General features: G+C 38.8%; 1 protein-coding gene across 2 annotated transcripts; it reads left to right on the top strand.

Annotated features, from left to right (window-relative positions):
* The first annotated feature begins 380 nt into the window (after positions 1 to 380).
* On the top strand, positions 381 to 27,022 carry LOC121951506 (glutamate decarboxylase 1-like). 2 transcript variants are annotated; one of them, XM_042497852.1, is made up of 17 exons: positions 381 to 637; positions 1,500 to 1,616; positions 3,503 to 3,559; positions 5,815 to 5,952; positions 6,674 to 6,916; positions 9,319 to 9,409; positions 16,908 to 17,020; positions 17,842 to 17,957; positions 18,304 to 18,383; positions 18,500 to 18,554; positions 19,736 to 19,852; positions 20,400 to 20,464; positions 22,002 to 22,080; positions 22,836 to 22,985; positions 23,587 to 23,694; positions 24,380 to 24,469; positions 25,406 to 27,022. In XM_042497852.1, exons 2-17 carry the CDS (start codon positions 1,541 to 1,543, stop codon positions 25,577 to 25,579), a joined length of 1,752 nt encoding a protein of 583 aa, XP_042353786.1. In that variant the 5' UTR covers positions 381 to 637; positions 1,500 to 1,540; the 3' UTR covers positions 25,580 to 27,022. The 2 variants fall into 2 exon arrangements, with proteins under 2 accessions (XP_042353786.1, XP_042353787.1); XM_042497853.1 differs by lacking the exon at positions 3,503 to 3,559.

The following is a 27,022-nucleotide window of genomic DNA, read 5'->3' as shown; positions in this document are numbered from 1 at the left end:
AGTATGTCATCTCACAAAGGTGAATATTACAGTCAGTTCTTGTACGGGTGGATGAATCTCCATCACTTGGGGTTTTTATGGGAAGCCCTCAGAGGTCCTCTGAAACCGAGACATTTAAATTCTGAATGTAAATCTGTTGTTTCTAAAAAACCCATAAACCAACTGTGTTTGTCTTCCCAAGGTCAATTGCTTTGTAACCCACTCAGAACAGATTTCACATTCACATCTCCATCCTGTGACACCCACCCACACCTGGACACACACACACGCACGCACACGCACGCACAGGGGGGTGGGCATACGTCACCGGTGCTTTTCCTTTTGCTTTTTAGGCTCCTTAAAGTGGATTGTGGCTGTCAGTAGCACTCAGGGAAGCTTCATTAGTCGTCAGAGGGAGGCAAGGCTGTGACTCATGCTTGCGTGAAGAGACCAATGGGCAGCCGGAGCCCTGAGATATAAATAACGAATAATAAAAAAATATATATTCTTGAGGGAGAAAGGGTCACATGCGCACCGCTGGATGGGATTTTATTAGTGCGCTCTGTTCCGCCATCACTGGACTGCTCCTTGTCGCGCCTTTGGGTGGCAATTGTGACATCTAGTTATAGTTTGTCTGGACTCGACAACCTGTGAGCCGGTAAGAAGCCTCCTCCTTTCGTTTCAGCTGCGCCCTTCATATTTTGGTTCATATTTTTTCATAGACAAACAGGTGATTTTAACGGCGGAGTTATTTTGGAAGAAAATTATATGAAAACAAAAAAAATGTGGTGCCGTTTGAAGTAAATGAGTGACAGGTGCATTATTCAGTCTGTCTCTCGCACCACGATGACATTGAGTGATGATTTTATGGGATGCGCTCGTTCAAAGCGCAACTTAATTGAAATGTCGATTGCAGAGTCAATAGGTAAATGATGTATGGTATTTGTGGTTGCATCTTATCAATATTTGCTGAATAAATCAGCGATTCTGTCATTTTTCCGTGTCGTAAATTCATCTAAATTTTAATGCATCTTTGTTTTTATCTTATTGCTTTTATTCCTTAGACATATCAGTGCAGTGAAAAAGATACAGATCGTTGTAAACGGTGTGCTCAATACAAGAAAAAATGATCATTTTGTTCCATTAGAACACACAATAGCGAAGAAATCTATTTATTTTATGATAACTTTCGGATTTTATCTTTAATATGAATGTCAGATATAACGGGGGGGAGTGCTTAATGGGCAATTGAATTCAAGAAATATCGAGGGCTATCTCCAAAATGAATAGGCTTTATGTTATCGCCAAGGCTATTCATCCTGATGTGCGTATTGCTTGTGCGTCGTGCGCAATTCTCTCCAAACCGCGCGTCTTCGCTCAAGCAACCTCTCCCCTCCGGAATAAATCGTTCCTGGCGACGCACAGACAATTTTCTGATTAAATCCAGATCATTCAGAATAAATATTGTGTTGTTTAATCGGACCTGGTCTCTCCTTAACGTTTGATATTTCTGTTTGCAGTTGAATTATTTCCCAGCTGGAGATCAGATAACGGAGGACTGATGGCCACGTCTGAACCCAGAGCCACCGGCGGGGAACAGGACCCCAACTCCGCCAATTTAAGACCTCCGTCCTCAAGTATGTCCTCACACTCTCTCTTTTAATAACACATAATCGATCCCCGCAGGGATGAATTCTCTTTAAGGTTGTCCCTCTCTGGAGCTGTGCTCACAGAGACAGCTGACAGGAGCTCGGTGCCTTGCTCAAAGACACTTCTACAGCAATATGAAGGCAGTTGCTCCCCCCACCTCCACTCGCACATCTCTCAGTCTGCCTCTCCCCTCCTTCCCTGTCTGATAAAAGCGAGTCTCGCCCGGGCCATTTGCTGTGTGAGCTCCGTCGTTAATCATTCCGGTTAAAAACAGAGCCATCACAGCTGCCTGTCGCTGTCTGGCAGATCAGCGGTGCGCGCAGAGCGACCGACCTAATGCGCCATCAAGGCATTCATGTTTATAATGATCCAAGAGCATTTCCTAATAATATTTTCAACAAAAATGCGTTTTTTCGTTCAAAAATATTCCTGTTTTTAATATATTCCCCCTTTTTCTCGTAGTCTCACCCTCATTTTCTATGTTTTAATCGCCCTTTTTAAAATGTTTTTGACAAAATTTAACAAAAAAACATTTTTAATGATTATTTATTTAAATCATAATTAATCTTATCTCGCTCCTCAGTATGTTTTAGGCCCTGGCGGCCGCAAAGAATATTTGCTCTTGTAGAAATATTTTGCTGTTAATTTTCTGTTTTTTTTTTTAAAGTTTTTTTTTTAAGTGGCTGAACCTATTTATACATTAACCTATAGATTAATTAATCATTTTTAAGCCGTTGTGGCGCGCACGAAATCGACTCCATAATAGTGCACTTGAGCAGCCATCTGCAGGAGGAGAAATCACTCCGTGTAAAAGGAAATAAGCTCCTGAGCTCCCAGATTCAATTTCTCTCCTTATCGAATAATTTTTTTTTGCATCTTTAATTTGTGGCCCCTGGGTTCCAATAAACCAAAAAAAATAAATAAAAAAACAGAAAAAAACTCAGACTTATTTCAGGGGTGAATTTGTCCCTAGAAAAGCCCATTAAAAAGAAGATGTTTGTTTTGTCTGACTTGCTCGTATACTGCTGCTGGATGTTGCCATTATCTCTCCTCCACGCTCCATCTCACGCCTTGCGGCTTCTAGTGTCTCTGTGTGCGCGCCTGTCTGCGTGTGTGCGCGCGTGCCTCTGTGTGTGTGTGCGCGCGTATATGCGTGTGTGTGTGTTGGCCTCAGAGCTGTTGTCTCTCTCTCAGAGTGGAATTGCTTCACTAAATTTAAATACTTGTTTTTGTTCTGAAAGTTATCCATCAGGTCTCTAGCCGCCGCCGCCGCCGCCGCCGCGCGCTTTGCATTTTATTCCCTCTGCCTTCTTGCTCCATCTCTGCTCACGCATGCCCACGCGCGCGTGTCGCCGGGAGTGTGTATGCATGGCACGCACTCCCTCCTATAAGTTTCTGCATCTATAGATAGACTCTCCGTCCACGGACATTTCCAGCTCGCTCCAGTCACATACTGTGTTTCACTCAATTAATCCCTGCCCTCCTCCGTGAGCTCATTTCACGGGTGTTAACTCCACTCCGCCCCTCGGCTGGGTGTGTGAGCCGGCGTGGATGTGCCGTGCGGGCCATTGCCGGTGCCTATTGATTGAACTTAAATCGGAAATGTTATCAGACTCATCCCTTTATGATCAGCGAGTGCTGCCGTAAATAAAAAACGTGGATAAATTATAACCCAATCATCAAATTGATCCAAAAACATATAATTTGTTGCCTTTTTTTGATACCTAAAAACTCTCCGAGAGTCACACACCCGGCCAGGAGCCCTGCACTGTGCTCACTGTGCTCCACCAGCTTTATATCCATCATCCGCTCATGTATCCACGCTGCTCCGCGGCCTGCACGCCCAGAAACTCAAACGTTCATTCTGTTTTAGCCTACGAATATGCGTGGATGCACGGATGCACACGGAAACTGGGGATGAAGATTTGTGGTAAGTTAATTATTTGCCGGCGCACAAAACGTTTCATATTTTTTCTGGTCACATGTTTGGCATTAATGCTTTTTTTTTTGGAAGAACCAGATTCTTTTGCCTCCAATAATATTCCACTGGAAATTTGATGCGCATTTTGCCTCTATTTATTTAAACGTTTCATCATAGGTTTGTTGTTATTTATTTATTTTATTATTTTTTATTAGGCGTGAGGCCTGAAATAGACAGTGATAAAGGCTGTTACATAGCAGGGCCATCCACGACTGTCACTCTGTGTTTCCATCTTCTAAAGGTCAGTGGACATTAGCCTTTAGGTCTGATGATGATCCCCCCCCCGACCGGCCCTGCACCCCCCATGTCTTTTTTCATTTTACCACCAGGAGAAAAAAAATCCTCTAGACAAGCCTGGAAATACATGCCATTAAGCCCAAAGCTTCTCTTAGAGAGGACCATTTTTTTATTCCCCTTTCAGGTATTTCTTTGCAAAACAGAGCACACATTTCTTTCTCTAAAAGCCTAACTGGTGGCCTATTTTAAAGTGGAAAATAGCAGATGTGACGTTGAAGGTTTTTGCCAGTGACACAAAAATAAACATGTATGGTTTTATGTTTTTCTTGCAGCAGTGCAAAAACCTGACAAGTAATCTTTGCAACCATTACCTTGAAAAAGGAAAAAAGGAAAGTAACCATAATCTAAATGTATGTTTACTTTATACCTAATTGTTGAGTTTATATAAAATTGACTTATATTTACTTAATTTTGTCAAGTTGTTTGCAATTTATAAAATGACAAGTGGAATTAACTTGTTCTGTTTTAGCATTAGCAACTTCAGTAAACCAAATTATTGTGACTTAACTTGATCATGACAAAGAGGTTTTTGCCATTGGTGAAGTTAAGAGAACTGGAAGCTCTGTTATAAATCAGAAATGTTGAAAAAAATACAAATATGACTTTTTGCAACCAGCGAAATACAGATACTGTATATAGCACAGCGAACTTGGTTTACCAAAGTTGCTAAAACTTAAAAAGATTAAATTTGGTTCAAGTTGTTATTTTTAAGTTGCAACGACTTAACAAAATCAAGTTAATATAACTAAATTTTTGGTGAACTCAACAATAAACTTAAATAAATGTTAAATTTAGGCTACTTAAATTTTTCAAGCCAATTGGTTTCCTATATTTATTTTTCAAATTTTTTTATTCAGTTTTTTGCAGACACAAGTACAGTTTCATAGATTTTTAAAAAGCAACATTCGCAGATATTTCTTTGCTAACAGAATGCATTTTTTTCTTAGCATCACTGGTGGCCTTCATTAGATTGGAAAATAGCAGACATGATGTTGCAAGAAAAAGGCTTCATCACTTGAAGGTTTTCTTTTAGCGACAGGAAGATAAAAATGTATGGATATATGTTTGTCTTGCAGCTATTTAGTGGAAAATCAATGCCAAACAGGATATTATCCGACTGTTTATTATGGCAGAAATCAATTAAGCCCACTGGATCGAATAAGTTTGATATTCTCTGAATGAGAAATGACCACTAGATTTTGATTGGTCTAAATGACATTTTAATGGACTTTGACTTTTTTTTTTTAATGGAAATTGAATTGGATTATTTCTTTATGGAGTATATGGTGGCTCGATGGTCTCAGATATTGATTTTCAATGTGTCATTTGGGATTTAATGAGCAAGATTATGGAGTTTCCATTGCACAAAATAAAAGTACGAGTGAATATTTTATAGGCTAACAGATAGCAGGGTGCACGTGCACGTTATCCTGCAGCTGTAAAGCGCGTGCATGCAAAAAACGGATCAGTTATGGAGTTTATTGGCCTTGCAGGAGCTTCAGGGGTCTGTGCATCCCTTCATTAACCCCCTTTATAGGGTGTGCATTTATTGGCTATAGGGGTCATCATCACCGCGGGCTGCAAACTGATCAGGACTCACCGGGGTGTGGTTGTGACGTCACAGGGTGGGGCGTGCACCCGCTGTGGTCGGCGAGCATTTGTGGCCTATATAGGGTTGGCCTCCACCAGGAAAGCATTTCTCCTGACAAAATTCAGGACACAAGGAGCTGAATTTACAGATATATCTTTTGCAAAAGCTGATCACGAGCACAGCTGAATATTTGGACATTCATTATTCCTCTATTTTGGTGGTTTTTTTCTCAGTTTCTGGTGTGATTTTTCCATCTTGTGTGCGGGATGGAGGTGTTTGGTGATAACTCCTGCCCTCCGCCGTGTAACACCCTTAGGGTTCCTGCAGAAGAACAACAGCCTGGACGAGAAGGGGAGGCTCGCGGGGCAGAAGAACTTGCTCTCGTGCGACAACAGCGACAGGGACGCGCGCTTCCGCCAAACCGAGACCGACTTCTCCAACCTATTCGCCAGAGGTGAGAGCTGCACCTGCTGGAGCATTAAAAATAAGCTCATTTGTGCTTTTATTAGAGCTTTATGGTCACATTAGTCATCGGCTCATTACTTCAAATTAAAGTGAATGGTTGAGATAAAGCTGTTAAAGGTCTGACATAATAGGCTAAGAGTGTTGAGTTTTCTTAGTTGTTAGCTATATATATATATATATATATATATATATATATATATGCATATGCATATGCATAAAAAGTCTCTGCACTGTAAAAATGTGCTTAGAAAATCCAATTGCTTGAAAAAAAGGTAAGCAAATATCACGATTTATGTTTACTTAATATCAAAGTATTTACTTAAAATTTAGTTATATCCTTGCAAAAAGTAAGTAAATATAAATATTCTTGTTTTACTAAATATTCTTATGTTTACTTTAGGCTGAGATCTATGCTTCAGTTTTGTGTATTTACTTCATTTCATCAAGTCAACTCAGAAATGTCAAGTGGAATTAACTTGTTCTTTTTAAGTTAAACCAACTTAATCAAACCAAGTTGGTCTGACTCAACAGAACATGTTGTGTTTACTTTGCAAAAATAAGTAAATACAGTTGAATTTTGAGTAGACTTAAAAATTAGATCTCTAATTAAAGTTCTCCATTAAATGGTGGGTGATTAACACGCTCTTGTCTTAACTAATGGGGACCTAAATTAATCACCAGGGCTAAATATCTTTCCCCTCGTCTCTCAGACCTGCTGCCGGCCAAAAATGGAGAGGAGCCCACCATACAGTTTCTGCTGGAGATCGTCGACATCCTCACCAACTACGTAAAGAAGACCTTCGACCGCTCCACCAAGGTGCTGGACTTCCACCACCCCCACCAGCTGCTGGAGGGCATGGAGGGCTTCAACCTGGAGCTGTCCGACCAGCCCGAGTCCCTGGAGCAGATCCTGGTGGACTGCAGGGACACGCTCAAATATGGCGTCCGGACAGGTAGGCCGGGACACCTTCAGGGTTGAGCTGAGACAGAAAAATGGCTGTATTTGAATAATTCATATAGTAGCGTGTGTTATTTTAAGAAGCAGAAGGACACTGTGTGGGGGCGCAAAATAAAAACCTTTGAATATATCAGGTCAAAATAGGATATTTATATTTGCAGACCAAGTTAAAATAAAGCACAATACAACATTAGAGCTTGGCATTTACAGTAGTTTTCTGACAGTTAGTTGGTTTCAGATGGTTTCCAATCATTCTTCTTAGGAAATTCTTTGCTGGGAATAAACCCCTGAGATGTACCATCTCGTTTTCAACAAAATGGTACAGTGTAAGCACCATTAGACATAACAAATAACCGAAAATAAAAGTAACAGGATAACAGTACAAAATATGACAAAAACAAACAAACAAATAAACAGTCGTGGCAATAAAAAGCCGCTAACAACAAAAAAATAAAACAGATTTAAAAGGATCATTCAGAAGTAGATTTTAGAAAAGTGTTATTTCAATGATAATAATAAAACATTAACCGACAAAATAATAGTGGTTTTATTATGGACATTCACAACTGATCATATCACAAGAAGACAGAAACATTTTTAACCCTTTAAAAGCTGAGCAAAGTGGTTTGATTATGTTATAAAACATGGAAAGAAAGCAAATAGCAGCTGACCAAGAAATGTCCCAAAAACTAGCAAAATTATTATTAAAAAGTTACAAGAAAACTACTGGAAATTAGAAGAAAAAAAACAGAAAATGAAAATATATGAAAATAAAATTGATAATGAAAAAAAAATAAAAAAGAAAAGAATATATATATATATATACACATATATATATCTTCTGTAGCTTCTTAAAATATATATTAATATGGTTTTTTAAAAAAATATGTTTTCCCTTGATATTTCAGAATTTTCTAATACATCTCTCTTTTTTAAGCTCATTTTCAGGTCATTAACCCCAGGGCTGAACAAGTCGAAATGTGACGTGGATCGAATATTTCCACATAGATTATTCCGCTCAGAGGGAGCTTTAAACTAAACTAAACTAGCTAATGACCTGGAGACTGTAGGAAGAGGAAAAATACACATAATAAATAACAGTACTATATGATGACATATGGATATATTCTAAAAAATACTTTAATGTTCATTGACAGTTTAACCATGCAGAGGTGAATTAAACACATATATATTAGAGAAGAAGCTGTTTCCAGATAATGTACCGCCTATTATTTATTGTCCCTGCAGTAATTCAGTTGACATCCTCCTTTTCTTCCCCCCTCCACTCAGCCTATTAAAGCAAGTGTCGCCTGAGGGGATCCTAACACGGTCTGTTTCAAGCTGTTAAAACCGACAGCGCTCAAACTGTCCCCTGGGTTTTATATATCACGCAGGGTCCACTGTGTCTACAACTCAACACCACTTTTCATCCGGACACGCCGCCGTTTTTTTCCCTTTTTTATGAAGTCAGGCTGGAGGAGCTGTCCACGGTGCTGAAATAGAAAACACCCCTTTTCTTTGCAACACTGTCGTTTAAAATTAGATTCACTTTCCACTTTTTATATATTTATTCAGACGTAATGTTAACCAGATATTTATTATGTGAGCGCCGCCTCCACACGGTGCTTATACTCATGAGTGCGTTGAGGCTTCGGGCCTATTGACGGCGACTGTGTGTGCAGGCACCTTAGAGTCTAACTGGCTGTCATATAACCTTGTTACCAGTGTAATTATGTACACTGAGCAGTGCTTTGTCAGATCCCCGAGGTTTCATGGCTGACCAGGGGAATACAGAATTAAACTGTTTCTTTATTTTTTTTTATTTTTTCAGTTGCAGGCGGTCAGATTTAGCCTGCAGAACACTGTAGTTATTATATGTATTCATGAAGCTACTCAGGACAAGGCAGATATATCAGCGGTTTTGTGTCTTATTCCTTTCACTTTTAAATTAATTATGATGATGCATATAGAGAAAAATTGAAATGCATTGCAAAAAAAAGCATATTATATATCATATATCAGGATTTTGTACTCCTCAAAGATGTGTTTCTGTCTAAGCATAACTGGCGTGTACTTATGATAATTTGTGTTTTATTCAATGTTTCTTAGGAATTTAAAAGCACAACGACTCAAAGGAGTATCATGATATAAAAATCTGAAAGCATTAAAATAAAAAACGCGTATTTCCAAAGTGATCCTTGGTGGAAACAACAAACAACTCATAGAAACAAAAATATAATTGCAAACGAACAAATCAATTCTAAACCTACCCAAACCTTTTGCATTTCTGCACCCATGGTTCAGATTATCTCCCTCAAAGGTGAACCATTAACCCTTCCCACAACCCCTCCGTAATGTATTTTCTTATTAAGATTGTGTATATTTTTATCTGTTCAGGTCACCCACGATTCTTCAACCAGCTGTCTTCTGGTCTGGACATCATCGGTCTGGCCGGCGAGTGGCTCACTTCCACCGCCAACACCAACATGTAAGTCTTATCGATTTTATTTATTTATTTATTTATTTTTTTTTTTTTACAAGCTAGATTCTCACTGAGATTCAAAATCTCTTTTAGAAAGCGAGTCCTGGTCCAAAAAGTTTCACCTGAAAGAACAAACAGACTGAAAACATAACAGCAAAAACAAACAGCATGAAAATTTTACAAACAAAAAAACAAACAACAGACTTAAAGCAAAAACCCAGTTAGAGCAAACAACTGAACTGAGCATTTGTCTCGATGGCGGGTTATAAGAAAACGGGCCCCTGGGTGCAGATATGCAGAAGGCCCCACCACCTCTCCTGCAAAGGAGTACGACTCACAGACTTGTTTGGCCTCTTTGTTGTAGTTCTTTTGCATCTATTTGTAGTTATTATGCATGTTTTTGTGTCTCTTTGTGATCGTTTTGCGTCTCTTTGGGGTTTTGCTGTTTTTTATTTTGTGTCTCTTTAAGGGTTAGGCAATATATCGATATTATATTGATATCGTGATGTGAAAATAGAAATATCATCTCAGATTTTGGATATTGTGATATAAAATAAAACATTTTTTCTGTCTAGGGGCCCCTAAACGGCCAGTTTATATGTTTGCACATTTTATATTTAGGTATTGAAATACGTGAAATTTTGGACAGACTTGAACAGTGACGCCTAATCCATTAAGTTACAAAGCAGTTTTATTTATCAGGTCCTTCTTATCCCAAATAGCCAGAAACAAAAGAAGCATCCTAAACAAAAGCTCAGTTTTCAAGAGAAAAAGAGAAGGAAAACTTTTCTCATATATAAATTGTAGTGATGTGTGCAAAAAAACAAAATCAGAGATGCAGTCTTTTTCCATTAAACTAAATTTTTAAGGAAGATATTTTTGCATACATATATAAAATATCACTGTAATAAATTGATGATAAAAGCGTCACTTGAACCAATTTTCCCTGCAAGGATGGTGAAACCGTTTTTTATTTCTATAACACAAACTAAACTTCACCCTGAGTTTTTTTATAAGATGCTCAATGTGACGTTTTAGTAGGAAAATAGGTGTTTGTAACTCATTCAACCACCCTATTATCTAAAGTAACAACCTGATACACACCATCAGCTGTCCTCTTTGACCTTCGACGTGACACTTTTATTATCTGCACAGGGGAAACACCTCGATATATCGCGACAGGACAACTTCCAGTTTGTAGGCCACTGGAAACAGCCCGCAGTCCTTACAGATATAGAAAGTCACAGTGCTTATTTTGTTCCCCTCAGCTCACTCCACAATTAGTCCCAAGCGTAGGTCACAGCGGCCTGTGAGGGCGGTTATATAAAGTGTTTGTCCTGTTGAGACTGTGTGTATCGACAGACGGCCGGCCGACACCGAGCCGTACTGTACATCGGAGGCTGCCCGGCCGCAGGGGTGGTTAGATTGCATATTGATCTCAGGTCACAGTTACATGGTGGCCCAGTCTGATAGAGGGCATGAACCACATCCGCATCACTCTCTCACACACACACACACACACACACACACACACACACACACACACACACACACAGTGTAAATAAGCTATTACTCTGTTTTATGATCACTGTAAAAGAGCAAAGAACATTGCACTGACACTGCGGTACAATATCACAATGTTGAATACAGACAAACACACACACATAGACGGATGCACATTTTTGCAGAGACGAATCTTTGCAGTTCTGTCAAGTTATTCTCTGCAGAGGGATGAATAAGACATGAATTCCTCAAAAACAAGGTGCAAACTAGAGTGGAGCCACATTTAAACAAGGACGGCCCACTAAAAACGGAAGAGACTTTCCTTTGTGTATAAAAGAAAAAAAGACATTTTCATATGATAACATTGTAAGAACGATCCTCGTGTACACGGATCCGCAAAAATGCTGTAGTATTCATGCCAGGCCAGTAGATGGTGGTGTAACTTTGTAATGCGACACCACAGAAGCACATCACGTGCATGTACGACGTGTGACCGTGACGTCACCGTTCTCACAGGATCCGCGCATTGCCACTTTACACGGGGACAGAAGGGGTTGCATTTTTCAAAATCTGGAACCTAATTTTGAAAGTTTTATTTTTCCGGCCCCCAAAACGCCGTTGGCATGTGAATGAAAGGCCAAATAGCAACAGAAGATTAATGTTTCATGCAAGAACCATCTCTGTGTAATTAGCCTGTATATATATACACTATATATATATATATATAATAATTTTTATTATTAAACACCTAATTTTGTCACGCCACTGGTTTGGGTCACGAGGTGTTGGAATACAGATTTTATCGCTGTTAGTTGGTCAGTCAGTTTGTGAATGAATGGAGGAGGGGAGGTGACAGGCGAAGCCCTGATGTTTTACTGACCATCATTTCGCTTGACATATTTTGTCACTTTCTTTGATCGCTGTTTTCTTACTTTTTTGGACACCTGTGTACGCCGGTGGAACTTTCATTGCAATATTTGATGCGACTCTTTACTACAATAAACCAAACGCAGCCATCAGAGTCGTCTCACTCATTCAGTGACAGCAAGCATGTACGTCAGATTAGTGTTTCTCTGCTCAGCCTCTCGGGGGCTAACTTTTGAAAACCTGATCGTCGCCTACACGACCCCTAAATAAGACATGAGCCCTCTGTTAATAGGGTGACTGTAAAATCTTGACGATATGCTTTATTTTTCCATGCATTTATATTTTTTCTGTATCTGCATCATCATGGATAAAGTGTAAAAGGTGAGGCTACTGCTGATGAATGATTTCTGCGTGAGTGTCACAGTTTAACGACAAAAAAGAACAAGAGCACGAAAGCAGACGCACAAAGCAAGAGAAATTTTTTCACAGAAATCGCGTTAACGAGCAGCTACTAAGTCCCTTTTTTATGCCTCCTTTGCATTTTTACACAGAACATCATGTTACTCCAGTATGTGATTTTAGACAGCATGCCGGCATCACAGAACTAAAAGAGGCGTGACTTTTAACACGTGACATATAACATATGCATCAGCAGCACTTTAAAAACAATAACAAAAGCATAACATGACAGCAACAATCATTCAGCATGTTTTCATAGTGTTGTTTTCCCAATTTGTGGACATTTACAGCGGCTGTCGTTCTTCTTCAAGTTAGCAGCTAACTGTAGCTAACTGCTTTTTAATCTCCATGACGGGCTGCACACATTACATGTCATCTAAATGTTATGCCGGACTGTCCTGTTTATACAGACACTGTTTTGCTGCTATTACGACCTCCCAAAGCTTAAAGGCAAGACCACTCTCTCTGCCAATCGCATTATCTGGATGTATTTGTCTGATTTTGAGAAATTCAAATTAGTCCACACTAACATGTTTACATGTGAGCCCAGTTTTAATCAGACTAACAATAATTTGACCTTTTCTAGCATCATGTAAACATACTGAGTGGTGTAGAGACAGAGTTTTGTGGTACAGACTGCCGTATATCTGCAGAGACAGCAGCACCTGCACAGCACGAAAAGACCACACACAACGGGCGGAGGACAATGTGCACCGCTCATATACACAAATTGAGCATTCTGTATCCTCTCACCATCGAGGCCTCTATCTTTTCACCGAGACTGGCTGCTAAATAAAAGATCAATGCACAGATAATAAGCCAAACGCTGAAGGAAAATTGAGACACTTAATTTAACCCATTTCTCAAAACATTAGCTCAGGAAACTGCCCCCTCGCAGGAAAAACTTTCCCATCTCATCTCCTGCTTGGAAGAATGCCCAAAGAGACAGGGCCATTGAATTCACACACTGGCGCACACTTTCATAATGACACACACACACACACACACACACACACACACACACACACACACCAGCTCTGGCTGTCCCAGATACAGCAGCTACAGTTTCCAGTCCATTGACTGCAGGCTCATTGTGAGCTGGTCTTAGCAGATAGGCCAGCTGGGCCCCACACTGACACACAATGTCCTCCGGCTGCACAGAAAACCCTGTCTCACTGTGGAAACTGGCTGCTGCGGCTCCCTGCGGAGCGCTCATTCCGGCTCTTTTGTCCCCGCGGATTCAGACCGACTCCTTTGAGGGGCTGAGAGGAGAGAGTGGCTGGGGGTCAGAGGGTTAGTCACACACAGACACACACACACTCAGACACAGACTCACACACGTTGAGTGCCCTTGATGACGATAATAGGGGCATTTAGGGGCCGTCCCTGGAGACAGGCAGGTGACTGAGGGGTAATTTTCACCCTGAAAAGACCAATGATTGGCTCTGATTGTGATAATGATCACCATTATTGTCATTACAGCGTGAAATGAGTCAGAGAGAGAAGGAGAGAATTTTAAAAAGGTACGCCGGTTTTGTCCCTTTTTCTGCGGAGATTAGGACGCATTTACAGGAAGAAATGAAAGTGATATATCCAGGATATTATGTATTTCTGTGTTCCTTATGTGAACAGTAATTTTAACACATCAAAGAACACAGTTTTGTTTTGTTTTTTTTAAATTAGACCAGTATGAGGCTGCCAGATGCGATATATATTTTTTTTTAATGATTTTGTCCCTCACAGTCTGATCTGGTGCACTGACCAGAAGCTTATCAATCAATTAATCAGACTTTATTTGTACTGCATTTTTCCTTCAAGCAAAACTGTAACACAAAGTGATTCATAAAATAAAATAAATGAATAAATATAATCATAATCATGATAATAATTAAAATACTAAATATAAAATCTAAATAAATATATATATAAATAGATATAAATAGTAAATAAAAGGTAAATGAAAGGATAACAGCACAAAGTATAAATAATAATAATAATAATAATAATAATAATAATAAATTATATTATTATAATTATTAAATTATTAGGTAAAGTACAATTAAAAGCCAGACTAAAAATGTTCCAATCATCCCATCAATGAGCCTTCATCAGAAATAATTACACATAATTACTCCTCTGTTTCTTCTGTTTTTAATTCCATCTGTCCTCGACCATTGCTTGCTCGCTCCTTTATTTTCTCTCCTTTTCTCTGACACTTATTTTCGCGTTGTCCTGTTTGGTTTCTGCACGCTTCCCTCGCTCTGCTTCCACATCATCCCCTCCTCTTCCTTTGTTGTCTTTTGTCACAGTTTCCTTGGCTGCATTGTTTCTCTGCAGCTCCCTCCTTTATCTCGGCTCCTCTCGAAGCTACGAAATCGCTTCGTTTAGACACCCACTTGTGAGGAAAACGGAGAGGAATCGAAGAAGCGAGGGGAGACATTCTTGTTTTAGATGGTTACGGAGGTGCTGGTGGGGGTGGAGGAGTGTTGTGTAACTGGCCTCATTTGAAAGCAGGGTAACCAGGGATCAGTCCTGAGGGCCTGTGTGGGCGGCGGTGAGACGGCGTGTCAGTCAGCGGAGAGAGCGAAAGCCTCAGGAGTTCACTGTGACACATTCAAAGGGATAGTTTGGATCTTTTGAAGTTGTATGAGGTACTTATCCATAGTCAGTCAGTACGCTTACGTGCACAGGCAAATGGACCTACAGTCAAAGCTCAATTAGGCCTTTTAATTGGCCTAGGACTAGGACCAGGATCACCGAGTCCAGTTCAAGTCTAACTGAGGTGTTTCCATGACGGAATAGCCCGACTTGCAATGGTATTATCTGGATTTGTTTGTCCGATTTCGAGAAATTCCGGTTTTTATGATTTTAGTCGGACTAACATGTTAACATGTCGGACTGACACAATATTTCGACTCTCTTTAGCATCATGTAAACGTACTGAGTGTACCGACACAAAGCTAAGCTGCTGTAGACGGGGAAGCAGCAAAACATATTTTAGCCACCTAATAAAACTGATATCAGTTAACCCTTTTACACCTGAATCGACATCAGCTTCCTTGTGCTGCATTCAGACGCCAACTTGGCAAGAAATATCCTGCAAACTGAAAAAAAAGGTAAAAGTTGTCATGGAAATGATCTTAAAATTAGATTGGGGGTTCTTAGATAGGATCAGAAAACAAGGAAAAATGTTCAGAAAACTAAATTTACAGCTCCTCTATTGAATTTTTTTTTTTTTTTTTTTTGTTTGAGGGGGTTTTTTTCTCTTTCTTTCTTTCTTTTTTTTTGTGCTAATTTTCAGGTAATTTTCTTGTAACTTTTCTAATTTCTTGTTCATTTTTAGGTTATTTTAAAAATTAATTAAATTTTAATTAAATTTTTTTTAAAAAATCTGTCCTCTGTCTCTCCCATCTCTAGCAGTTCTTCTCTTGTGTTGTGAATATTATTTTTAGTCGTCTCCTTTTTTTCTTTTAATTAAAGAATGAAATTAACAATCATAGTGTCTTCCTCAATGTCTGAATACTGGGGTTCACAGAGGCTGTTATCTCTTTAAAACACTCCCCCTCCCGCTCTTTCTCACTCTCACTCTCTCACACACACACACACACACACACACACACACACACACACACACACACATCACATCACATTTACGTCCTCTCAGCCATCACATCAGTCCCATTCAGACTGGCCGCTGAGATTGGCAGGATTGACAGATAGCCATCAGAGCTTTGTGCGCTTTAATTAAACCACTGAGTGATTTTGGAGAGCCTTTGAATATGAATGTTTGCTGCCCGGCTCCTATCAGACACTTTTTAATTAGCCCAGTCAGCACAAGCTCCAGTTTGTGCTCTGTGGATGGAATTATAGTAAGGCTAATGAAAAACCAGCGTGTGTGTGTGTCTGTGTGTGTGTCTGCGTGTGTGTGTGTGTGTGTGTGTGTGTGTGTGTGTGTGTGTGTGTGTGCGTGTGTGTGTGTGTGTGTTTTAAGCTTCCTTATCTGCTACTATGTGTGCATAAGAATCTTCTAATTCTTCTTGTCCACAAAGCGGCTGTTAAAGGGACCGTTCATATTTCTCCTCTTGCCTGTAGTGTTATTTATCAGTCGAGATAGTTTTGGTGTGGTGGAGTTTTGAGTGTTTGAGATATCGGCGGTAAAGATATCTGTCTTCTTTCCAATAAAATGAAACTAGATGGAACTCAAACCACAAAGAGATGCAAAAAGAACTGCAAAAAGACTCAAAATGTCTACAAAATGACATAAAACGGTCACAAGGGGACACAAAATCACTAAAAATGACATAAAGCAACTATTAGGAGACACAAAATGACACAAAATAACCACAAAGAGAAGCAAAAGAACTGTACAAAGACTCAAAATGCCAAATATCTTCACCATAGTCTTGACCTGTAGTCGTTTTCCAGGTAGTTTAGGGAGGAAAATCCACATTCGCAGGGAAAAGTTGTAGCAAAAAGTGCGTTGGATTCATGTGAATGTGATTTACAGACACATCTAAATATTTTGGGGAAAAAATCTTTCAAAAAGCAAAATATTTTGGTGGCGCAATAAGTTTGGGGAACCGCTGTTGAAGACCCAGGATCTACAGGTGAGAGGAAAAATATGTGTTTTGGGGGTAAACTCTTGACGTGCTTTATTCTGGGATTTGATTGACAGGTTCACCTACGAGATCGCTCCAGTGTTTGTGCTGATGGAGCAGCTGACTCTGAAGAAAATGAGAGAGATGATCGGTTGGCCCAACGGAGAGGGAGACGGACTCTTTTCACCAGGTAAGACTATGAAAAGTTATATTGTCTTGGATGATAAAAAAAAAACAAACAAACAAACTTTTCCCACAAATGGAAAGTCTAATACAGGGATACTCTGTTTGCTTTGCTTTGGGGCCACTTTTGCAAAGGATGTTAGGGTGTTTCTCATATTTTAGGACATTTCTTGGATATTAGGACATTTCTCAGATTTTAGCCAGTTTTAGGGACATTTCCAGTATTTTAGAGCATTGCTATAATTTTGGGATGTTTTAAGGATTTTAGGACATTTCAAGGATTTTAATACGTCTCTGGGATTTTAACACGTTTCTTGTATTTTCTGACCTTTTTTAGATTTTAGGAAGTTTTTTTTTTAGGATTTTGGGACATTTCTGGAACTTTTAGGATGTTTCTAGGATTTCAGGGTGTTTCTAGGATTTTAGGACATGTCTAGAATTCTAGGACATTTTTTGGATTTTAGGACATTTCTAGCATGTTAGGACATTAGGGCCTTAGGTAGGACCTCTGTCAGGGGGTGCAGGGGATCCTTCATTGACTCTTTTTTTGATTAAAAAAAAGCTCTATTTTGATGCTGTTTTATACACTCTGGCACCTTTTGTAAAATGTAAATATAATAAATATGAATAAAAGTACAAGAACAATTCCCAGTGACTCACTGTTTTATTGGGAACAATAACAATAATAATATTTTTTTTTTTTTGGGGGGGGGGGGGGGGGGGGGCTAGTTGAGTATCACTGGTCTAATATTTGCAGTAAAAATACAGTTACTACAGTATGTGAGTGAGTGCTGCTGTCCAAGGTGCTGAAGTATCTCATCTCAACAGGGGGCGCCATCTCCAACATGTACAGTGTGATGATCGCACGTTACAAGTATTTCCCCGAGGTCAAGACCAAGGGCATGTCTGCCGCTCCACGCCTGGTCCTCTTCACATCTGAACATGTACGTGACCGTGAACACACACGTGCGCACACACACGCACACACACACACACACACGCACACGCTGCTTTAGGTCCTCTAATAAAGCGGCGTTCTGCTTCACTGGTTTTAGATTGAGGCCATTGAAGAAGTCCAGTAATAATCAGTGGGTCTATTTGCATCGAGGCGATGGCCGGTTTTATGGATCCTTTTCGCTTTTATCACGTCTGCTTTTGTCTATAAAGAATCGCACAGCCGACAACATGACAGAAAACAAGCCAAAGCTCAAGTAGCAATTACCTCCCAAAATCTGCACGTCATTATTTCAGTGCAATAAGAGTTATAAATGTAAACGTGTGTCCCTGCAGAGCCACTACTCCATAAAGAAGGCCGGAGCCGCTCTGGGCTTCGGTACTGAGAATGTGATCCTGCTGAGCACAGACGAGAGGTGGGGAGCTCACTTTAGACTTTTTAAGCCACAACATGTGAGCAATGTTACAGAAAGAAGAGACTTGTGATTCTTGACTAATTTGTATGACGTGTGTGATGATAATATGTTTTCAGGGGGAGAGTCATTCCTGCAGATCTGGAGGCCAAGATCATCGACGCTAAACAGAAGGTCAGTGTCATTTTTTCATTTTTTCATTTTTATTTATTTGAGTAGTATGTTTGTTGACCCTCCGTACTGGCAGCAGCTGTGGCCAGAGGCATTTATTTTTGGGTTGTCTGTACGTCCAGACCAAGAATATTATATTTAACTAAAAATAAAAAGTAAAAAAACTGAAACATGAGAAGATAGATATGAGAACATCTTTTTAGTAAACTGAAATAAAATAAAAAACAAACCTTAGAAAGAAACAAAACTAACTTAGATAATAGATATTATGTACTTAGAAAACTAGACTACTTAAATGGAAATTATAGATGAAGAAAAAAAAATTACCCATAAAAATGAAACCAGCAGTAAATATGAATGAACTGACAGAAGCCAACTCAATCTGAAGAAAAATCAAAACTTGGTTAAAAAAAAATTAAATTTTGTTTAATTTTCTAAAAAATAAATTAATGAAAACCAGAAATTAAAAATGAAATAAAAATAAAAACTAATGAAAAACTAAACCTTAGGAAAAAAATTAAAATCTAAAATAAAATTGAATTAAAATGAAAAAAACAAACACTTAAACTGAAACAAAAAAAAAAATGAAACCAGCAGTAAATATGAATAAACTAAAACAAACAAACCCAATCAGAACACGAACTGAAACTAAACTGAATTAAAAAAGTAAAAAAAGAATATAAATGTGAAATAAATGGATTAAAAACTCACTGTGATCTCACAAAACAGATTTTAGACCATTTTCGAGAATTTCTTACAGGATGAAACAATGAAATGATGATATTTTATAGCCAAAGGTCAAAGGTAAACTGTGACACCATAATACTCTGCAAAAACACTTTTCTGGCCATTAATCGACATCATATCTCGAAAAAAAAAAAAGGGGGAGACATTTGGTCAGAAACTGAACTGTGACACTACTCTGAAACTGCTGATTGTGGAGATCTTCTTTGTATGAAGCAATCTGTGTTTGAGAATTTGCAGTTTCTTTGCACCAACGTCCATATTTGAAGCATTTTTAACTCTCATGGCTACATAGAGTTTGAGTCCGGACAGACGTGGATGTAAACTGTAACCGGACTGGTTGGCCAATGCATTCAGCTGCAAGGTTTCAGTTTGTCTCTTCATCTTTTTAACCAACACTTTCCTCCTCTGTCTGTTTGCCGCCTGTCTTCATCCTGCAGGGTTACGTGCCGTTGTTTGTGAATGCCACAGGTGGTTCGACGGTGTACGGCGCATTCGACCCCATCAATGAGATCGCCGACATCTGTGAGAAGTACAATTTGTGGCTCCATGTTGATGTGAGTAGTCAAGTCAAGTCAATTTTATTTATAAAGCCCATTATCACAAATCACATTTTGTCTCAGAGGGCTTCACTGCATGAGACATCCCTCTGTCCTTAGACCCCCAAAACCCCCCCCCAAAAAAACTATAAAGGGGAAAAAAATAGTAGAAACCTCAGGAAGAACAACTGAGGAGGGATTCTTCCTCCAGGACGGACAATTAAATTACAACAGATGACAAAATGATATATAAGAAAGAGACAGAGAGAGAGGGGCAGAGATGCACAGCAGTAATGGTAACAGACATAAAATTAAGAAATGCAATTCATGGTAGCATGTGATGTTACATGCAAATATCATAAGTGGTGATAACAGTCGTGTGTATTAATAGTGGAGGCATGACTCATAATAATGACAGTAGAAGTTGGCATCGAGAAGAATCACGACACAGTCGACACTCAAGCAGCTGTAGTATGCTGCATATGTAGTATTTTGACAGTAGTAGTAGTAATACTGTGTCCCTGCCTGCATACCCATCTGTAAAAGTCCTGTCTCCGTGTCTCAGGGAGCGTGGGGCGGCGGACTCCTGATGTCCAGGAAACATCGTCATAAGCTGAACGGAATCGAGAGGTAAATTCACGGGAACTGGAGGGTCTCTCGAACGTTATTTAAAGAAAATGCTCAGCGATGATCAACATTTGGAAAAATCTGAGGATCATTTGGCAGAAGGACCTAGGGTGTGAATTAACCCCTTGAGACCCGTGGAAGACGGGAATGTGCTTTTTTACAAGAAATTATCCAAAAATTAGTACAAAATTTACTAAAAATTAGGAAAATATAGTCAAGTACAAACAAAACAAACAAGGAAATAAACAAAAAAAATGGAAAAAAGTATATTCTGTAATACATTTTAAATGAATAATTTTAATAATCATACATATAGTTTCTGGATATTTTTCCCTAGAAAATTACCTACAGTTTAGTAAAATATAGGGAAAATAATAATAATAATAAAAACAAACGAGTAAATTACCTGAAAAAGACATAAAAACATAAAAATTAAAAAAAAAATGAGGAATGATTGAAAATACTGCCAAATACTGGGAAATATATAAAGAGGCTAAGGATAAATTTTACTCAGTCTAAATTAATCCATACAGTTTATTTTAATAGTAATATTATTTATAAGCGCCTTTAGAAACAGAGTTCACAAAGTGTTTTGACAAACAAAGCAAAGCAGAAATGGGATCCACAGACAGCGATACATCATCAGAAAGCCAAACACTCCCGTTAAACACGAACGAGGAGAAACTAGAGTGGAGCTGGGATAAAATTAAAACCAGAGGGCAAATAACGCAAGATGCAGAGCGCATCATGTCAATATACAATAAAATAAAAAGTAATAGACCAAAAATAACAACGACAGAAAGAATAAAAGCAATAAAACCACAAATAAACAGAAATAAAATTAATAAAACATACATTAAAAACATAAGAGAAATAAAAGAAATGAAAAATAATGTCAAAAAAGTTTTAAAAATAAAGAAATAATAGGAATAAACTCATCTAAGCTCCACAGAATGGGTCTACCGGCTAATGATTTATGTTGGAAATGTCGGAAACAGGAATATTTTTACATGCAATCTGGGAATATAAACTTCACTTATTTTTGGGAAAAAGTTGTGGATCACATAGGGAAGTGTTTGAGTATGACGGTGCCTAAATCGCTGTGCTTTATGGGGGACCCGACGACAGTGCCACATATGTCAAAATAAGACGTTGTTGTGATAAACGTTGGGGACGTCACAGCTGCTCGAGTGATCCTCAGATTTTGGAAAAATGCATCCCATCCAGATTTTAGGAAAAATAGAGGGAAGACATGTTAGAAATTGTGTCAACACATGTTAGCAAGGTTCACTGATGAAGTTGAAAGCTTTATAGTGCAGGCTTTTTTGTTTATAGTGTGTTTGCTTCATTGTATTAATTTATGATTTAGTTGCATTGCTGCTAAATTACTATTTTGGCTCTGCGAATGTGTCGCTACCAGAGGCCTGCGGATATGTCAAGTTCCAGTAACAATACTGTCGGTTTGTTCACGCTTGAGTGGAGAAATAGATAAAATTTGGATTACAAAAAAAAAGTTTAAGATGTATTTTAAACTTTGCAGAGCCAACTCTGTCACATGGAACCCGCACAAGATGATGGGCGTGCCTCTGCAGTGCTCTGCCATCCTGGTCCGAGAGAAGGTACGATACACAGAAGAATTTAAACATCGTATTTTGGGGGATTTATTTTTTTTTTCCCTGTGTGTTGTACCTGGATTATTGTTATATCTTCCAACCACATTTTACAGCCAGCATCTCAAAAAATATGCACGTGCATTGTTGTTTTGTCCCAGCCTGCCAGATGAAGGAGTGAGCTTTTAACACTGATGAACATCACTTACTTATTTTTTATTTTTCAATAAATGTTTAATTAATTTAATTATTAGAATTGCTATTATTAAATTATTTTAAAGTATAATAATAATGATAATAATAATAATAATAATAATAATAACAATCATCATCATCATCATGAAAAATGATGATGAAAAAATACTTTTATAATAATGTAGGTGTCAGTAACTGCAAAATTAAAAACTATTTGTTTTGCTATGTATGTCACCTTTTTTCTTTTTTTGTCCTTTTTAATGTCCTTTTCTAAATTACTTACTATTTTGTTTTGTATGTGTTAGGTCACCACTGTTTTGATTTTGCACCAATACAGTTTTTTTTTAAAATAGAGAAATTGCACTCTGCTACACCACTCTGCTATATTATATACGCACTCTTACATGTGCCATCGTGTTTTACACACTGTAACAGTGTCTATAGATACCACATGTAACAAATGAATGTAACCTTTCACTGCAGCCTGTAAATTTGCTCGTTGTGCTGCTGGTCGGTCTTCGACAGAAGTCTTGGAGGAAATGTTAACGGTGTACTTCCTGTGTCTGCAGGGGATCCTGGCCGGCTGTAACTCCATGTGTGCCGGTTACCTTTTCCAACCAGACAAACAGTACGACGTCACCTACGACACGGGAGACAAAGCCATCCAGTGCGGCCGACACGTCGACATCTTTAAGTTCTGGCTCATGTGGAAGGCCAAGGTGAGAAGGAGGAGACACCCACGTTTTATCGTACATAACACGTGTCCTAATATTATAGCAGCCATAGGGGGCGATTTTCAGCAAAAGGAGTTATTTTTCTTTAACTACAATGTACTGACAGTACTTCTTAGTTTTACTTAAGTAATAATTTGAATGCACATGTTGTTTAACCCTTTAAAACCTGGAGCTACTTCACTTTTCTTGAGCTGCTTTCAGATGTCTTTCACAAGCATCTTAAACCTTTGAATTAAAAAAATAAACATGGGAAAAGGGAAATTTGAAAATCTAGGGACTATATTTATAATTTTCATAATTACACATTTACAGTTTTTTTTTAAAGAATTAGCATATTTTTAAGCACCTTTACTAAGGTCTTTTTTTAAACTAATTTACAGGAAAAATTCTTGTACTTTTTACTAATTTCTTGTTAATTTTTGGGTCATTTCTTTTTTAGTTGCTCATTGCATTCTTGCCATGTTTTTAAAAGAAATCAGATTTTTAAATGGTTAAACAGCTTATTTAAATGCCGTCATGCCCAGAGGACTTGTCACTTGCTGTAACTTTTAACTCTGTATTTTCTGTGGACTTTTTGTCCCTGCAGGGCACCATAGGGTTTGAGCAGCACATTGACAAGTGTTTGGAGCTGTCGCAGTACTTGTACAACAAGATCAAGAACAGAGAGGGATATCAGATGGTGTTTGATGGAGAGGTGAGCTTCTACAATTTTTATTTTTCATTCAACAATCTGTGCATATGATGTTACTGTATTACAGATTCATGTTTTTCTTATATCTGCTCCTCCCTGTGCAACCCCCTTTCTACTCATAAAGTATAATTATTGGGATAAAAAAACAAAACAAAACAAAAAAACTATTGAATAAAATGCATAAATATAGATAAAGTATTTAGTACATGAAAATAAAAAGTCAGCTGTTAATTCACAAAACAGATGCTGTGTGTGCTCTTGTATGCATGCTGCTCACAGTCTGTCTACTGGCTGCGACCTTTTTATAAAGTGGCGACCTCACCTGCACGCTGTACCCAATAATGTCCCAAATAAAAGAAGAAAATAATCAAATAAAGGCCGAGTTTTGGCAGATAAATACACCACCACACGCTTCTGGTGGGTCATAAGTGATGATTGAGAGGGATTACCTCTGTATGAGTCTATACATAGTTTTTTTTGTTTTGCTTTAAAGAAAATTTCGCATCTTGTACTTTTAACATTATGCTAATTATTGATTTACACTGTCAACTCTTCTCTGTGGCAGAATTTCTCTCGCCCTCTTTTCACCACCTTCATCTTTCTTACTCTTTTTGTTGTGAAAATGTAAAAAAAAGAAAGAGTTTCAGGTGTGTATTTGTGTATTAACTGTGTTTATTTCTGTCTGCAGCCGCAGCACACCAACGTTTGCTTCTGGTACATCCCGCCCAGCCTGAGAGGCATGCCTGACGGTGAGGAGCGGCGAGAAAAACTCCACAGGGTAAGACGCCCGTCAGTGCCATCACAGGTAGAAAAGCCTACAGTCACTTCACGTCGCCTGTGTCTCGGACAAAAAGTTGCAAATGAACACACCACAAAAACTAAAATAGACAACGAATCAGCATGTACGTTCTGCACCTACAGCAGTCGTCTGTATTCAACATTTGAAAAAGGAAAGCGAAAGATCGTCTTGATGCTAGTTAGTCATTAAAAACACAAACCAATGTTGAAAAAATAGAACATACTGATGCCTTAATGTGCTCCAGTAAACAATAACACAAACCGTCAGTAAATGTTTCTGCAAAAGAGCTCAATAACTAAAGAAAAACAGCTTTACCAAATATAACGTTTGTTTTGATCTGACTTCCTCTGGACTTCAGCTCTTTGTTTCCATTTTTCACTGTGTAACCATTCAGTGATCAATGATTTAATTTTGCCGTCTCTGACGCTGATTCAACATGCTGAATTGGCTGCAAAAATGCCGACAAGGGCCGAAGTAGTGGGACACACTGCAGAGACAGAGTGTCAAACACTCACCAATGGCACCAACACTGACCGTCTGCCGACTGTTGTCTTGGTGTGTCAGGGCCTTTATCTGTGTCTTGAAATATAAAAAAATCATTATTTCTGTAATAGTGCCTGTTTTGAGTGTTTCTTAGGTCAGTGTGTTATCAGTGACAAAGTGTCTCTAAGTGTCACCAGTGCTGCGGTCACACGAGCTTATTCTGCGACGTGTATGAAGTTATTTTGGTGGTTTGAGTGAGTTTTGGAGGTGAGATGTTGGTAATGCAGACTGTATGATAATCATCCGATTAAAAAAACTAAATGTTGGCATTGTAAGATTCTGCTTACCATGGATATGCTGCATTTTCACATTATTATGTAGCAGATATGTTGAAATTTGAGATTTAACTTGTCTCTTTTCTGTCTCCACCAGGTGGCGCCAAAGATCAAGGCCATGATGATGGAGTCGGGGACCACCATGGTGGGCTACCAGCCGCAGGGCAAACACGTCAACTTCTTCCGTATGGTCGTCTCCAACCTGGCGGCCACCCAGTCGGACATCGACTTCCTCATCGATGAGATCGAGCGGCTCGGTCAAGACCTGTAGACCGCTCAGCCGGCGCCGCTCTGGTGGCCTAAAAGCGAATCTGCAGTCTTCTGTCTGTTTTATTTGTGAGGCTAAAAAAGGAGAAACAATCACGATGCTGAAGTCGGAATAATGACGTGTTTTAGGTTCCAGTCTCTCCGTCTGAAGCATCCTGACGGTTTCTCCAACTGAAGAGAAGCGAAGGAGACTTTGTCCCACATAGTCCGTCCTTTAGACAAAAAATAGATGCACCTGAAGCCTCCAGGTACAAAGTGTGTGTGTGTGATCTTGTAACATCTGTAATCCCGTCCAATGTAGTTTGTCTTTTAACGTCTGTGTGCCTGAGTGTGTGTGTGTGTGTGTGTGTGTGTGTGTGTGTGTGTGTGGTCAAACACTGAAAGGGAGAAAAGCACAGATGAAAACATAACAAACTATCATGAAATTATTCTGCTGTATCATACATTTGCTACAAAAAGTTGAATCATTGGTGCTTTCAGCTGTGTACATATAGTTAATCTCAGTGCACCGACCTATTTGCCCCCCAAAGCAATGTGTGTGAGTGTGTGAGTGTGTGTGTCTGTTTGTGTGCAGGAGTGTGTGCAAGTGTGTATCCAGTCATGTACTTTAAACTGTGTTCAAAATAAGCTTAATACGACCTAACATGCACACCACAGCTGAGAGGTTTTAGAGAAACTCCAGCACCTGATCTACAGTCTGCAACATTTCCCCTCGGTAGAACTTCAGCAGCCGTCCCAAGTCTTTTAAAAAAAAAAAAACGCTGGCTCGTTGTCTGTTTTCATGCAATCACGTGATATGTGTTTTTAAAATATTTGATTATATAAAATATATGAGAAGTAATATTTATTGCATTTCCACTGTTTGCAGATTCAGGTATTTTATTGTAAATGTATTCTTTATGTGTATTACATGGTAATACATTTGTAAATGTAATCACAGGAACTTGGGTAAAGTTTATTTATAGTGATTTTTGTCAGCCAAAGAAAGCGAAATCGGGAACAGAGCAATCCATCGTCCTTCATATAGAACTTCTTATAGATTATAGGTGTTTGTAAAATGTTATCTATTGACCCTTCGACTGCGATGCAATTTCTATCGTGTGTTTATTTTCCGTGATTGTGAGTCTTTTTGACCGAATGTTTTGATGACTGGCTGGCCTTCTGATGAGATTAAGAATGAAGTCTGTATAATCCTCTGGCTGTCGTGCCGGTCTTTTATTTTAGAGAATAGCACAAGGATGTGAGAATGTACTCTCCTGTAGAGACTGGGAAGAAAGTATTGTTGTATCTGTCTAAATCCTAATGCATTTACTGTAATATAGTATATATTAATTGTAATACATATTACCTATTCTCAGTGTTATGGGAACTCGGTGGAATATCTTGTACAAAGAGTTCCCGTTTGTGTCTTTGCACAATGTTCACCTTTCTTTCTTCCATTGTAAAT

Source organism: Plectropomus leopardus, chromosome 12, assembly GCF_008729295.1.
Source record: "Plectropomus leopardus isolate mb chromosome 12, YSFRI_Pleo_2.0, whole genome shotgun sequence".
NCBI lineage: Eukaryota > Metazoa > Chordata > Actinopteri > Perciformes > Serranidae > Plectropomus > Plectropomus leopardus.
The sequence above is the reverse complement of the archived record's forward strand: the minus strand, read 5'-3'. Positions and strand labels throughout refer to the sequence as shown.

What these genes read in the sequence shown, in the direction of transcription:
- LOC121951506 (XM_042497852.1), top strand. Translation starts at nt 1,541, where the DNA reads ATGGCCACGTCTGAACCCAGAGCCACCGGCGGGGAACAGGACCCCAAC. An exon ending in TCCTCTTCACATCTGAACAT is followed by an intron (nt 17,958 to 18,303) that starts GTACGTGACCGT and finishes GTGTCCCTGCAG; the next exon opens with AGCCACTACTCCATAAAGAA. An exon ending in CTGCTGAGCACAGACGAGAG is followed by an intron (nt 18,384 to 18,499) that starts GTGGGGAGCTCA and finishes ATATGTTTTCAG; the next exon opens with GGGGAGAGTCATTCCTGCAG.